This window comes from Salvelinus fontinalis, chromosome 5 (assembly GCF_029448725.1).
Source record: "Salvelinus fontinalis isolate EN_2023a chromosome 5, ASM2944872v1, whole genome shotgun sequence".
Classification (NCBI taxonomy): Eukaryota; Metazoa; Chordata; class Actinopteri; order Salmoniformes; family Salmonidae; genus Salvelinus; species Salvelinus fontinalis.
The window spans coordinates 15947134-15963528 of record NC_074669.1 but is presented as its reverse complement, the minus strand read 5'-3'; the positions used below and the strand labels follow the sequence as shown (position 1 = coordinate 15963528).

Sequence of the window (16395 nt, the reverse complement as noted above, 5' to 3'; positions counted from 1 at the left end):
TTGACTTTTTCCACATTTTGTTATGTTACAGCCTTATTCTGAAATTGATTAAACATTTTTTTTTTATATCAATCTAAACACAATACCCCATAATGACAAAGTGAAAATAGGATTTTTGCACATTTATTAAAAATAAAAACATAAATATCTTATTATTCAGACCCTTTGCTATGAGACTCGAAATTGAGCTCAGGTGCATCCTGTTTCCATTGATCATCCTTGAGATGTTTCTACAACTTGATTGGAGTGGACCTGTGGTAAATTATTTTGACTGGACATGATTTGGAAAGGCACACAACTGTCTGTAGTTGACAGCACATGTCAGAGCAAAAACCAAGCCGTGAGGTCAAAGTAATTGTCCGTAGAGCTCCGAGACAGGATTGTGTCGAGGCACAGATCTGGGGAAGGGTACCAAACCATTTCTGCAGCATTGAAGGTCCCCAAGAACATAGTGGCCTCCAACATTCTTAAACGGAGGGATTTTGTAACCACCAAGACTCTTCCTAGAGTTGGCCGCCCGGCCAAACTGAGCAATCGTGGTAGATAGGCCTTGGTTAGGGAGGTGACCAAGAACCCGATGGTCACTCTGACAGAGCTCCAGAGTTCCTCTGTGGAGTTGGGAGAACCTTCCAGAAGAATAACCATCTCTGCAGCAGTCCACCAATCATGCCTTTATGGTAGAGTGGCCAGAATGAAGCCACTCCTCAGTAAAAGGCACATGACAGCCCACTTGGAGTTTGCCAAAAGACACCTAAAAGACTCTCAGACCATGACAAACAAGAAGCATGGTGGTGGCAGCATTATCCTCTCTTGGGTAGGCGGCAGTATTTTGAAGTTTGGATGACAAATGTGCCCAAAGGAAACTGCCTGTTACTCAAGCCCAGAAGCTAGGATATGCATGGTAGTATTGGTAGTATAAGATAGAAAAGTTTCTAAAACTGTTAAAATAATGTGTGTGAGTATAACAGAACTGATATGGCAGGCAAAAACCAGAGGAAAATCCATCCAGGAAGTGGGATTTTTTTTATGCAAGTTGTTTTCCATTGAATGCCTATTGACTATGTTATGGGTTAGGGCCCAGATTGCAGTTTCTATGGCTTCCACTAGATGTTAACAGTCTTTAGACACGCTTTCAGGCTTTTATTTTGAAAAACCATGAATAAAAATACCTTTTGGCCAGTGGTCAGGGGAAGTATGCAGAGCTGGATTGGGCGCATTACCGTGAGCGCACCGTTCGTTGTTTTTCCTTTCTATTGAAAATGCTATTGTCCGGTTGAAATATTATTGATTATTTAGACAATAGACAACCTGAGGATTAATTATAAACATTGTTTGACATGTTTCAACGAACCTTACCGATACTATTAGGATGTATTCATCTGCATGTTTTGACCGCCCTGGAGCCAGTGTATTACTGAACAAAACGCGCCAACAAAACTGAGTTTTTGGGACATAAAGAGGGACTTTATCGAACAAAACAAACATTTATTGTGTAACAGGGAGTCTTGTTAGTGCAACCATATGAAGATCATCAAAGGTAAGTGATTCATTTTATCACTATTTCTGACTTTTTGACTCCTCTACTTGGCTGGAAAATGTTTGTATGCTTTTGTAAGCGGGGCGCTGTCCTCAGATTATCGCATGGTATGCTTTCGCCGTAAAGCCTTTTTGAAATCTGATACAGCGGCTGGATTAACAAGAAGTTAATCTTTAAGCCGATGTATAACACTTGTATATTTTATTAATGTTTATTATGAGTATTTCTCTATTTTGAGTTTGGCGCTCTGCAATTTCACCAGAAGAAGTTATACTGTGGAGATGTTTTTCAACGGCAGGGACTGAGAGACTAGTCAGGATCGAGGGAAAGATGAACAGAGAAAAGTACAGAGAGATCCTTAATGAAAACCTGCTCCAGAGCACTCAGGACCTCAGACTGGGGCGAGACAAGCACCCAGCCAAGACAACGCAGGCATGGCTTCGGGACAAGTCTCTGAATGTCCTTGAGTGGCCCAGCTAGAGCCCGGACTTGAACCTGATCGAACATCTCTGGAGAGACCTGAAAATAGCTGTGCAGTGACACTCCTCATCCAATCTGACAGAGCTTGAGAGGATCTGCAGAGAAGAATGGGAGAAACTCCCCAAATACAGGTGTGCCAAACTTGTAGCGTCATACCCAAGAAGACTCTAAGCTGTAATTGCTACCATAGGTGCTTCAACAAAGTACCGAATAAAGGGTCTGAATACTTATGTAAATGTAATATTTCACTTTTTAAATTTTATTTATATGGGAAAACAATTCTAAAAACATGTTTTTGCTTTGTCTGTAACGGCTGTCCTCCTCCTCTTCGGATGAAGAGGAGGAGTAGGGATTGGACCAAAGCGCAGCGTGATAATTTGACATAATGATGTTTATTAAAGTAAAGACGAAAACCGAAAACACTTCAACAAACTACAAAATAACAAAACGACGTAGACAGACCTGAACATGGAACTTACATAAATACACGAAGAACTCACGAACAGGAACAGACTACAACGAACGAACGAACAAACCGAAACAGTTCCGTATGGTGCAACATACACAGACACGGAAGACATCCACCCACAAACAAACAGTGTGAACAGCCTACCTTTATATGGTTCTCAATCAGAGGAAAACGTCAAACACCTGTCCCTGATTGAGAACCATATAAGGCTAATTACAAACGACCTAAACATAGAAACACATAACATAGAATGCCCACCCCAACTCACGTCCTGACCAACTAAACACATACAAAAATAACAGAAAACAGGTCAGGAACGTGACATTGTCATTATGGGGAATTGTGTGTAAATTGATGAGGGATAAAAACAAATCTATTTTAGAATAAAGGTGTAATGCAAGAAAATGTGGAAAAAGTCAGAATACTTCCCGAATGCACTGTACATAGAGTCATTGAACACTGGTCACTTTAATAATGTTTACACGCTGTTTTACCCACTTCAAATTTACAGTATATACTGTATTCTAGTCAATAGGTTAATTTGGATTTTCCAAGCTCTGATGCTGCTGGTGGTCATTAGTAGCCTACCAAACTTGCTAACTGCCTGGTACTCAGCACTCTATTGTCCCTATCATCACCCTGACATCAATGAAAATGTAATAAAAATTGTAATCAAACACTTCATGACAGCCCATGAGCTCATGTTGCGCAACCTTTCTATAGGCTAACATTTCTATGTGCATGAGAAAACTATTAAAAAAAGAGGAGGACCCCATCAGGTTTCTATAGGCTAGTCCTACTATATTTATTTCTCAACTTTCTTAATATTTAGCACATTGCTTCTCTTTAAAACAGGAGTATAGCCTACCTGGCTGGCATGAAAATGAACCACAGGAAAAGCATCCATTTGCTGTATTTTTTTCTCCTGGCCCTGTTTGGAGACCGGTGCATGATAATGGTCCATTCTAAATTAAACACATTTCACACATATATTATTTAGTATATCTAAAGACAAGATTAAATCAACAACGGTCTGATGGGTGACAATATTAGCCTATCACTTGTGATTTATATATTAGCACTTGACGCCGAGCTTGTGTGCAGTAAGGCAAGAAACAGTGCATGCCTTTCTTTGGCAACTTTTTCAAATCATTGTCGAACACCTCATGTAGCCTAGGCCATAGGCCTATATGTTTTGATAAGGCTTGTATCACAACTAACCGCTGTACAACGGTTGTAGAGCCTAACTGGCAGACATGCACAGCTCATTTGCGGTCACTTGAGAATAGCGTTTTGCCGCTAATTAATTGCCTTTTACAACATTTGCGCTTATAGGCTACTAGTGTGTGCGCATTGCTACGCTTATAATGTGAGCTTGAAGATCTTTTTTAATAATAACTTGCAGATATTGTACAATCCAGGTGTACAAAGCTCTTAGAGACTTACCCATAAAGACTGTAATCGCTGCCAACGGTGATTCTAACATGTTTTGACTCAGGGTTGTGAATACTTATGTAAATGAGATATTTCTGTATTTCATTTGCAATAAATTTGCCAAAATGTCTAAAAACATGTTTTCAGTTTGCCATTATGGGATATAGGTGAATTCAGGCTGTAACAAAACAAAATGTGGAATAAGTCAAGGGGTATGAATACTTTCTGAAAGCAATGCATACATATTTATAGACTCTGACATTGTTCGATCTGATATTTCTTAATTTTAGGTATTTGGCTTATTGTTTTGTATTGTTAGGTATACTGCACTGTTTGAGGTTGATGCATAAGCATTTCTCTGCACCTGCGATTAAAATCAGCAAAATATGTATACACAACCAATAAAATTGTATTTTATTTTATTTGCTATTGATCTGTTAAATAACAGAGTGTTGTGGATGACCTGTATGCTCCCCATGAGTACCTTAAAGAGTTTAAGTCAAGTCAGTCAAAGGATTGGCCTGTCACCCAGAGACTAGTCTTGCATAGCCATACCTCCAAATTACGTTGTTGTCACGCCTCCTTTGAGACATAAGTAAATACTCTAGCTGATTTCTGAGAGCCAGGAAACTCCCCTTATCCCAGACTGCAGAGGAACAGACCTCACGGGTTCTGAGGCATCTCCCCAAACTGCAGCTCCTAGATCCCTACTTGATTAGTAATTGGAGGATACACTTGAAAATAAAGATTTAAATGATGTTGAACCTGCAGGAGAAAAACAAATGAGACGACTCTGAGTCCATCTGGCACACAGAAGGAAACCTTTGGAAAATACTGGAAATTCCCCCATGTACTGTAATGCAATTAAGGCCAATTAAGAAATCGTCAGCAACATTCCAACCCAGAAGAAGGGGAATTCAGTTAAACTTGAGAGGAACGTTGTTGACATGATAACCTACTGTATCACACAATCTATCCTCTTCACTGACTACCTCTCCAAAATCTCTCAAGTAAGGACCTGGAATGTTTTTAACAGAGGTTCTGACCCGTATTGTTTCAGCTTGTTACTCCTTCATCCAAAAAACAGTGCCAAGGTTAGTGTGAAAGACATGCTGAGCCAGTTTGAAATCATTACTTGGTCCATTAGTCAAAGCATGAAGCCAGGTCTTGTTGGGACGTAACCACACAAGCTCTAAGTCCCTCATCTCACAGTTACTATGCTCCCAGTCCCAATGCAGACTGGGGATGTGTCCTAAATGGCAGCATATTCCCTATATAGTGCACTAGTTTTGACCAGAGCCCTATGGGTCCTGATCAAAGGTAGTGCATTACATAGGGAATTACGAATAGGGTGCTATTTGGGACCTGGTCAAAGCAGAGCACTCAACAACTAGGCCCATAAACGCTGATAAAGCGACCTGGCTTGAATTTGGCCCCAGGTCTCAGCCCCTGATTTGGCCCAGGTGTTAACATGGCAGGAGACGAGTCTGGGCAAACGCCTGTTAGCACTTTGTCTTCCCGTCTGGTGTCAGTAAACGTTGAGACAGACAGACAGACAGACAGACAGGCGGGTAGACGGACAGACAGACAGCTGGACGGACAGACACGCACGCATGTCACACACACACGTAGCTGGAAAAACAGCGTCCAACAGATAGGGGAATGTGCATGTGTGTATGCGTGTGTGACCAGATGTGCTAGAGGGCTTCAAGGCATCCATGGGCCGTTAAACATTTCCTGAGCACTGCCCACTCCAACAAACGCTCTCTCAACCCCCAATAAATATGCATCAGCTAACCCTGCTGCCATCCCTCCCCAACCCTCAGAATGCAGCGATTGCCTCCCCAGTCAGGTCAAATTCCACACATTGCTGTCCCCAGAACAGCTGAACAAGTCACGGAAGAAAATATGCCACAATTTGGCTGAATTACGTTAAAGTTGTTGACTAGCTGAACTATTCCTTGGCTGAGTCAACTGTGTAATTGGCCCAGTGGGTCTGTCCAGCGTTTTGAAACTACACATCTCATGGTTTGATGTTATTTTCACTTAAGTGTGTAATTATAACTTGACACTGTGGAGAAATTATGCTTTTGGCTGATAAAATGTGCTTGATTACGGTTAAGAGGTTTATCTGTCTGTCTCTCTTTCAGTTTCTCTTTCTCTCTCTACTCCTCCCTCCCTCTCTCCTCCCTTTCTCCCACTCTCTGGTATCTGTTGGAGCAGTACTGGGCTAGCCCCCAGAGAGAGAGGAGGAGGTTTGTTTCAGGCACTCGCCTGCCAGCCTGCAGGCCCAAATTATTTTCAGCTGTGAGCTAAGCGCTGGTTACATGTTTGAGGGGAAACATCAACATTTTTTCCCCCTTCCCTCTCTTCTCTCTCTGCCTCTTCTTTCTCTACTGAAACCAAACAGGAAAAAAATTCAGAATAGAAATCCAGTGGATGGGGATGGGGGGAGGGGACATAAGAAGAATGTATGTAGCCTCAGAAAAATGAAGTGTAGTTTTACATTTAAATTTATTTTCTGGGTCAGCAAGAGGGGGGTGAGCATCACAGAGGAGAAGAACAGGGGGGAGGGGAGAGTAAATGGAGGGAGAGAGAGAGGAAAGAGGGAAGGAAAGTAGATATTGTGAAGAATATTATGAGTATAACGTTACACTGTGAAAAAGTTGAGGGTTTCAGCTCTCATTCATTGTTTGGAGCCCCAGGGTGAGAACACAAAGTGCTGTTCTATGAGTTCTGTTTGGCTCACTAAAGCACAGTATTCAATACAGTTGAACTTGTTCCATGGACCCTGAGGAACACTTTATTGTTGAGTTGAATGTTGAGTGTAACTCATGTTGACCATTACAGGCTCCAGGTTTGTGAATGAGTCATCAAACCTGGCACTAGCAGGCAGCTCCATATGAGACTCCCCTTCACTCTGAATGTGACAGGCAGTGAATCCTTACCTAATAATGCTGTAAATCTGACAGTGTTGCATTGGTGCCCGGGCTGTTACTGTGGTAACTAAATCCATTGGAGCAAGAGAGGGGAGAGAGATAGAGTCAGCAGCAGGGTATCAGGACCCATCAGTTGCATAACAACTTTTAATTTTTATTTATTTAACCAGGCAAGTCAGTTAAGAACAAATTCTTATTTACAATGACATCCTTCCCCCTACTATACCAAACCCGGCCGATGCTGGGCCAATTGTGCGCCACCCTATGGGACCCCCAATCACAGCCAGATGTGATGCAGTCTAGATCCGAACCAGGTACTGCAATGATGCCTTTGCACTGAGATGCAGTGTCTTAGACCACTGTGCCACTCGGGAGCCCCAAATTTGAGCTGTTCTTTCCATAATATGGACTTGGTCTTTTACCAAATAGGGCTCTTTTCTGTTTACCACCCCTACCTTGCACAACACAACTGATTGGCTCAAATGCATTAAGGAAAGATATTCCACAAATTATCTTTTAACAAGGCACACCTGGTAATTGAAATGAATTGGTTGAGAGAATACAAAGAGTGTGCAAAGATGTCATCAAGGCAAAGGGTGGCTACTTTGAAGAATCTCAAATCTCAAATATATTTAGATTTGTTTAACACTTTTTTGGCTACTACATGATTCCATATGTGTTATTTCATAGTTTTGATGTCTTCACTATTATTCTACAATGTAGAAAATAGTAAAAAATAAAGAAAAACCCTGGAATGAGTTCGGTGTGTCCAAACCTTTGACTGGTACTGTATGTGTGTTTGTGCGTGATGTGTTTGTGAAAAACAAAAAATGTTTGAGTGTTGTATGAGCGGGTGATATATTCACTGGTACATGTGTGTAAAAAAGAGAGGGAAGAGAAGGGGAGCATAGGATGTGTTCAAAGAAGAGATGGGGGACGGTGACCATCTGCGTTGATGTTGTAAATCCCTGTCCCACAAAGAGCTGCAGACAAACACTGCTGTAACCTATACAAATCACACCATTGGGCCTGACCTGCCTGAGCAATGTGGACAATATCAGCGGCACACTGACTAGCTAACCCACTGGTGGCCTGGACAGCCTTTCACAAAGGAACCTGTCCTGCTTTACATGAGACACGAACAAAACTGGGTCATGTTTACTAGTGCGCAACATTTCAGATAGTACCTGCCCATTTCGGCCCGTTTGCTTCTGATTCATGCCTAGTGAATACAACCCAGGATACACGCAGCCAGGTCAAGGAAACAGACAATAATAGCAAAGAGGAGGCATCATGATATTCCACAACAATAGGACAACTGAGACTCTTCACTGTCAACTTCAGATTCCTGATTTTCAAGACATCTGTGACTAAATACGAGTCTGCATTCCTGTTGCCTCACGGCACCTCCCGGCGCCTCACAGTGAGTTAGCCATGGGCTTGTCAGTGATTTTGTCAGTGCCAGTATAACTGGTTTGTTTATTGGTGTGGAATCAGCATTTATGACTTATCTAGAAGGTCCCTAAAGGGATGTTCAGTGTCAGTGCTGAGGGGTGGCAGGTAGCCTAGTGGTTAGAGCGTTGGGCCACTAGCCTAAAGGTTGCTAGATTGAATCCCCGAGCTGACAAGGTAAAATCTGTCGTTTTGCCCCTGAACAAGGCAGTTAACCCACTGTTCCTAGGCTGTCATTGTAAATAAGAATTTGTTCTTACTGACTTGCCTAGTTAAATAAATAAATAAAAGGTCCTGTGTTGTCTGTGTTGAGTCTTGCTGTTGTCAGTTCTGTTGTCTGTGTTGAGTCTTGCTGTTGTCAGTTCTATTGTCTGTGTTGAGTCTTGCTGTTGTCAGTTCTGTTGTCAGTCGTGAGTCTTGCTGTAGTCAGTTCTGTTGTCAGTGTTGAGTCTTGCTGTTGTCAGTTCTGTTGTCTGTGTTGAGTCTTGCTGTTGTCAGTTCTGTTGTCAGTCGTGAGTCTTGCTGTAGTCAGTTCTGTTGTCAGTGTTGAGTCTTGCTGTTGTCAGTTCTGTTGTCTGTGTTGAGTCTTGCTGTTGTCAGTTCTGTTGTCTGTGTTGAGTCTTGCTGTTGTCAGTTCTGTTGTCAGTGCTGAGTCTTGCTGTTGTCAGTTCTGTTGTCAGTGTTGAGTCTTGCTGTTGTCAGTTCTGTTGTCAGTGCTGAGTCTTGCTGTTGTCAGTTCTGTTGTCAGTGCTGAGTCTTGCTGTTTTCAGTTCTGTTGTCAGTGTTGAGTCTTGCTGTTGTTAGTTCTGTCGTCAGTGTTGAGTCTCGCTGTTGTCAGAGCTGTTGTTCATGTTCAGTCTTGCTGTTGTCAGTGTTAAGTCTTGAAGTGGTCAGTGGAGTTGTCAGTAATATTGCCAGTGATAAGTCTCGCTATTGTGAGTAGTGTTGTCAGTTTTATCTGCATGGCCAGTGTCTTAGAGCTCTGGAGGCCTGCCTGGCGCTCCTCACAGCTGCTTCACATAAAGATTTCATCCTACTGACCGTCCTGTCCCGTAGGAACTAACGCCATGACATCACCTCTCTTCTCAGGGAGCCTCCAGAATAGGGGAGCGCTCAGTAATTTCCACATACCTTAAAAGGACAAGGCCCCAGATATCCCAGCTAGCCAGAAGGGCCGCTACACCAAACAGGGACTGTCCTGGATGATGATTCACTATAGTGGTTGAACTCTAATTGCTGCCCCAAGGAGACGGACTACAGTAGCAGAGCAGCAGAGCCAGATGGAGAGAGCTGCTCAAAACTGCAGAAGAGATTTGCAGTTTTTTTTCGCTCTCTGTCTCTGTCTCTGTCTTTGTCTCTGTCTCTGTCTCTGTCTCTGTCTCTGTCTCTGTCTCTGTCTCTCTCTCTCTCTCTCTCTCTCTCTCAGTGTAGGGTCGTATCCATCCTCACACGACGTGGTTTTCTTTAACACATGCTAAAGCCTCGTCTGCAATCAATTTAACGCACCACTTCACATTTAGCAAGCTCTCTGCGGAACAGTGAACTTTGCAAACATTATTTTCTTTCTTTCTTCCCATCCCTTTCCTTTGCTGTAGGAAAGCAATATGATGGGGTGTATGTGGGAGAGAGAGGCAGGGATGGGGGGATAGAGGGATTTCTAATCCTGTCTTTCTTTTTACTCTGAAGGAACTACTCCTTGAACAAGAGTATGCCAGAGGTAATGCTCAGCCAATTTGCTGTCAGCCCTGCAGGATCACAGGCAAGATATGACACGATGTGCCAGTTCAAATGATGTGCTGGGGATTTCACAGGATCACATGCTGACTTGACCTGCTTCAGTCTGACAGAGATTCATGAGAGGGGGGAAAGAGGCTGGTGAAGGTGAAGGCTGTATGAGAGAGTGAAGGAAGAGGGGGTGGGCAAATAAACAATGGAATTTCAGTCAGTCTCGCTCTCTCCCCTCCTCCCCCTCTCTACTGCCTGTCCTGTCCTGGGCCCTAGCCTCTTTCCCAAGCTGATTCCATAGCAGGGGTCTGGCTAGCAGCCAAGCAGGTCGACCGTAAGTGCAACAGGCCTCTGGACTTCTCTTTCCCTGTCCTTCCCCCTCTCACTCTTTTTATCCCGTTACCCTTTCCCTTGCTCCCTCTCTCTCTCTCCCTTGCCATCTACCTCTCTCCAACTATCCCTGCATTTCCTAGCTGGATGGAGTAAACATCCTGTTTTGTTTGTCCTTGTGTTTTTTGATGACAGACACCTAGACAGAGAGGAAGTGTGGATGGCAGGATGTGGGTTAAGGGCACTACTTCCTGTGCCCTCGCCATCCCACCTCACAATGGTGTAGGCAGATAAACTCCCACTGTAAGAACCAAGAGACCTCTTTTGACAAATGGGAAAGTTCCTCTGCTCTGCTCTCCACAAGGATACAGAAGGAGGTTCCAGGGTCGATGAAAAAGGCCTGATTCCTCTCCACCTGTCAGAGCTGAGCTTGTAAATGTGCAGAAAACCCCACAGTTAAGGGCTTCTCTTCTATTCATAGTGCAGCCCATTCCACATCCGACTGGCGCTGCAAATGGTGCAGATAGCAGGCTAACAATGTGCTTAAAGACTAGGCTCCAGATGCAAAGGTTTAGGGTGAAGTTACTGACACCACGGTCTGATAAGCAGAGAAAATAACAATAAGAAGAAGAAGAAACTGGTGTGGGCTCAACTCTACTCCTTGGTCGTAAGTATAGAAAGTAGGGATGTGTATAGATGTGTATTAGAATATCTAAAAGGACATTAGTATTCAAATTTTTGTGTGAACATAAAATGATAGCCTATTATAGGCCTATTTTAAACTGATTTTAACACTGAAAAGGCTTTTTCTAAATTAAATTTGAATATCCATGTGACATTGTTACATACAAGGATATACATCAGGTATATTTCACTGGTCATCCCCAAAGCCAACACATCCTTTGGCTGCTTTTCCTTACAGTTCTCTGCTGCCAATGACTGGAACGGAAAGCTAGAGTCTTATATCTCCCTCATTAACCTTAAGCATCAGCTGTCAGAGCAGCTTACCGATCATTGCACCTGTACACAGCCCATCTGCAAAGAGCCCACCCAACTACGTCATCCCCATGTTGTTATTTTTTTTTGCTCTTTTTCACCCCAGTATCTCTACTTGCACATCACCATCTGCACATCTATCACTCCAGTGTTAATGCTAAATTGTAATTATTTCGCTACTATGGCCTATTTATTGTCTTACCTCCCTAATCCTATTACATTTGCACACACTGTATATAGTTTTTTTATTTTGTGTTATTGACTTTACGTTTGTTTATCCCATGTGTAACTCTGTGTTAATGTTGTTGTCTCAATGCTTTGCTTTATCTTGGCCAGGTCTCAGTTGTAAATGAGAACTTGTTCTCAACTGACCTACCTGGTGAAATAAAGTTGAAATAATATTTTTTTTTTAAATGTACCATGGCATTTCTAATGATTCATTTCATAAAGCAAACTTTTCAATGTAGTTTTATGATGTGCACGATGCAAACCATAAAAAAAGACCGGTAGCCAACTGGCGTGTAGCTTGTTGTTAACATCAACATGTTAAATGTGTAACCAGAAGGAAAATAAATTCTAGATCACCTTTACTCCACACACAGAGACGCGTACAAAGCTCTCCCTCGCCCTCCATTTGGTAAATCTGACCACAGCTCTATCCTCCTGATTCCTGCTTACAAGCAAAAATTCAAGCAGGAAGCACCAGTGACTCAGTCTATAAAAAAGTGGTCAGATGAAGCAGATGCTAAACTACAGGACTGTTTTGCTATCACAGACTGGAACATGTTCTGGGATTCTTCCGATGGCATTGAGGAGTACACCACATCAGTCACTAGTTTTATCAATAAGCGCATCGAGGACGTCGTCCCCACAGAGACTGTACGTACATACCCCAACCAGAAGACATGGATTACAGGCAACATTCGCACTGAGCTAAAGGGTAGAGCTGCCGCTTTCAAGGTGTGGGACTCTAACCCGGAAGCTTACAAGAAATCCTGCTATGCCCTGCGACGGATCTTCAAACAAGCAAAGCATCAATACAGGGCTAAGATTGAATCATACTACACCGGCTCCGACGCTCGTCTTATGTGGCAGAGCTTGCAAACTATTACAGACTACAAAGGGAAGAACAGCCGCGAGCTGCCCAGTGACACGAGCCTACCAAACGAGCTAAGTCACTTGTATGCTCGCTTCGAGGCAAGCAACACTGAAGCATGCATGAGAGCATCAGCTGTTCCGGACAACTGTGTGATCACGCTCTTCGTAGCCGACGTGAGTAAGACCTTTAAACAGGTCAACATACACAAGGCTGCGGGGCCAGACGGATTACCAGGATGTGTGCTCCGGCATGTGCTGACCAACTGACAGGTGTCTATACTGACATTTTCAACATGTCCCTGATTGAGTCTGTAATACCAACATGTTTCAAGCAGACTACCATAGGCCTTGTGCCCAAGAACACAAAGGCAACCTGCCTAAATGACTACAGACCCGTAGCACTCACGTCCATAGCCATGAAGTGCTTTGAAAGGTTGGTAATGGCTCACTTCAACACCATTATCCCAGAAACCCCAGACCCACTCCAATTTGCATACCGCCCAAACAGATCCACAGATGATGCAATATCTATTGCACCCCACACTGCCCTTTCCCACCTGGACAAAAGGAACACTATTGTGAGAACGCTATTCATTGACTATAGCTCAGCATTCAACACCATAGTACCCTCAAAGCTCATCACTAAGCTAAGGATCCTGGGACTAAACACCTCCCTCTGCAACTGGATCCTGGACTTCCTGACGGGCCGCCCTCAGGTGGTGAGGGTAGGTAGCAACACATCTGCCACGCTGATCCTCAACACTGGAGCTCCCCAGGGGTGCGTGCTCAGTCCCCTCCTGTACTCCTTGTTCACCCACGACTGCATGGCCAGGCACGACTCCACCATCATTGTTGTGCAGACGACACAACAGTGGTAGGCCTGATCACCAACAACAACGAAACAGCCTATAGGGAGGAGGTCAGAGACCTGGCCGGGTGGTGCCAGAATAACAACCTCTCCCTCAACGTAACCAAAACTAAGGAGATGATTGTGGACTACAGGAAAAGGAGGACTGAGCACACCCCCATTCTCATCGACGGGGCTGTAGTGGAGCAGGTTGAGAGCTTTAAGTTCCTTGATGTCCACATCAGCAACAAACTAGAATGGTCCAAACACACCAAGACAGTCGTGAAAAGGGCACGACAAAGCCTATTCCCCCTCAGGAAACTAAAAAGATTTGGCATGGGTCCTGAGATCCTCAAAATGTTCTACAGCTGCAACATCGAGAGCATCCTGACTGGTTGCATCACTGCCTGATTCGGCAATTGCTCAGCCTCTGACCGCAAGCCACTACAGAGGGTAGTGGTAAAGAGGTCCTGCCATCCAGGACCTCTTTACCAGGCAGTGTCAGAGGAAGGCCCTAAAAATGGTCAAAGACCCCAGCCACCCCAGTCATAGACTGTTCTCTCTACTACCGCATGGCAAGCGGTACCGGAGTGCCAAGTCTAGGACAAAATGCTTCTCAACAGATTTTACCCCCAAGCCATAAGACTCCTGAACAGGTAATCAAATGGCTACCTGGACTATTTGCATTGTGTGCCCCCCCCAACCCCTCTTTTTATGCTGCTGCTACTCTCTGCTTATCATATATGCATAGTCACTTTAACTATACATTCATGTACATACTACCTCAGTTGCGCCGACCAACCAGTGTTCCCGCACATTGGCTAACCGGGCTATCTGCATTTTGTCCCGCCACCCGCCACCCACCACCCGCCAACCCCTCTTTTACGCTACTGCTACTCTCTGTTCAACATATATGCATAGTCACTTTAACCATATCTACATGTACATACTACCTCAATCAGCCTGACTAACCGGTGTCTGTATGTAGCCTCGCTACTTTTATAGCCTCGCTACTGTATATAGCCTGTATTTTTACTGTTGTATTATTTCTTTACCTACCTATTGTTCACCTCATACCTTTTTTGCACTATTGGTTAGAGCCAGTAAGTAAGCATTTCACTGTAAGGTCTACACCTGTTGTATTCGGCGGACGTGACAAATAAACTTTAATTTAATTTAATTTGTTTATGTTTGCCAATCAACGTGGCAAAGAGGCTCAATGTGTAGCAAGTGAAGTGAGAGTTCACTAATGCAATGCACGATGGAATAAAATTACAGAATTAAAAGTTAGCAAAATGAGAAGGAGTAGGCTATCTGAATGGGTTTGGGGAGAAAGCACAGCATGTGGCCTCATTTAGCCTAACTAGCTATAGTTGGTTAGCTTAGTTAGCTAGCTTCTCTAGGGTACTCCAGTTAAGACAGGCAATGCTATTTGAGATGACAAATAACATTGTGGTGGCTACAAGTTAGCTAGTCTTGGCTGTGGCAAAGTTAGCTAGTCTTGGTTCTCCCTCCGTCTGCTCGCTACACACACCACCCTATATAACTACCGCCAGCTGCAGCAATAGAGCACCAGCCTCTCCCTCATGCAGCAGTGCTCAGGTTAAAAACGTAGCTATGTTTAAAAAAACACATCTATTTCAAATATCCAGATAGACAAAAATGAATTATAATTTTCGAATAGTGAAATTATTTCAAACCCCCATCCCAAATGGAAAGAGTAACCTTGAGAGCAGAGGAGAAGAGGAGAGGTGACAAGAGGAACAGAACAAGGGTAAAGAGACAGAACAGAGAATAGCAAGAGAATGGAAGAGAAAACAAGAGAAGGAGAGGAAGATGAATTGGTGAGAGAGAGAAGCAGAGAAGTAAACGATCCCTATTCAACCCATCTGGATCACACTCCTACACACTCCCTCCATCCCCTCCTCTACAGGCCTGTATTCCCCTCCTCCTTGCAGGCAGAGACTCCTGCATGTGCTGCTCCTCACTCATCCCAGTCTGCTATCAATTACCCTCCTGGCTCAACTGACCACAGCCAATGCCAGCCAATCCCAAAGCCTGCTCTACTGAGTACATCTAGCTTGCTACAAATCTGGCCCTCGTTTCCCAGTTGCAATGTAATTTAAGGGTTATAATGATTGTACCAGAGCGTGTTTAGAGTTTTTCCCAAACAAGCACATAGAAAGAATGTTCGCTAAGTGCGTTGTTAGACGATGTATAGATAGTGATAGGATCGAAAGAAAAGCAGCACTGCTCTCGGATCAGCTTTCTCCATTCAAATCTTACCTTAACATTAGAATTATTCCACAATACTGATGATGGATCAGGTTCTAGAGCAAGGGTCGAAAACAGGCAGCCCGCAGGCCAAAACTGGCCAGGAAGGGATTTCTTTTGCCCCCAGGAATTCAGCAAAAAAAACTGTTTAATTCGCTAAGACAAAATCGGAATAAACATCTCTCCGGTAAGAAGAAGGGTGGGGGTAAATGTTTCATGATTAACGACTCATGGTGTAATCGTGACAGCATACAGGAACTGAAGTCCTTTTGTTCACCTGACCTAGAATTCCTCACAATCAAATGCCTACTGTATTGTCTCCCAAGAGAACTCTCCTCGGTTATTGTCACAGCAGTGTTTATCAACCCTCAAACCAAGACTAAGATGGCCCTCAAGGAACTTCACTGGACTTTATGCAAACTGGAAACCATATATCCCGAGGCTGCATTTATTGTAGCTGAGGATTATAATTGGAGAACTAATTTGAGAACAAGGCTCCCTAAATTCTATCAGCATTTCGAATGCCGTACACGAGCGAGTAACACACTCTAACTACCGCGATGCATACAAGGCCCTCCCCCACCCTCTTTTTGGCAAATCTGATCATGACTCCATCTTGTTGCTCCCTTAATATAGGCAGAAATTAAAACAGGAAGTGCCGCGCTTAGCTCTATCCAATGCTGGTCTGACCAATCGGATTCCACGCTTCAAGATTGTTTGGATCATGTGGACTGGGATGTGTTCCCGGGTAGCCTCAGAGAATAACATTGACGTATACGCTGACTCGGTGAGCGAGTTAATAAGGAAAAGTTAT

General features: G+C 43.7%; 1 protein-coding gene across 2 annotated transcripts in view; it reads right to left on the bottom strand.

Moving 5' to 3' along the window:
- si:dkey-82f1.1 (DENN domain-containing protein 2A) overlaps positions 1 to 16395 on the bottom strand; it is a 55014-nt gene that overhangs the window by 24940 nt on the left and 13679 nt on the right. Inside the window, exon 2 of one of the 2 annotated variants that reach the window (XM_055922612.1) lies at positions 3355 to 3451. The exons of the other annotated variant lie outside the window; for it this stretch is intronic. Coding sequence (XP_055778587.1) covers positions 3355 to 3437 — 83 coding nt within the window. The 5' untranslated portion in view covers positions 3438 to 3451. The remainder of the gene's footprint in view (positions 1 to 3354; positions 3452 to 16395) is intronic. 2 annotated transcript variants of the gene reach the window in all.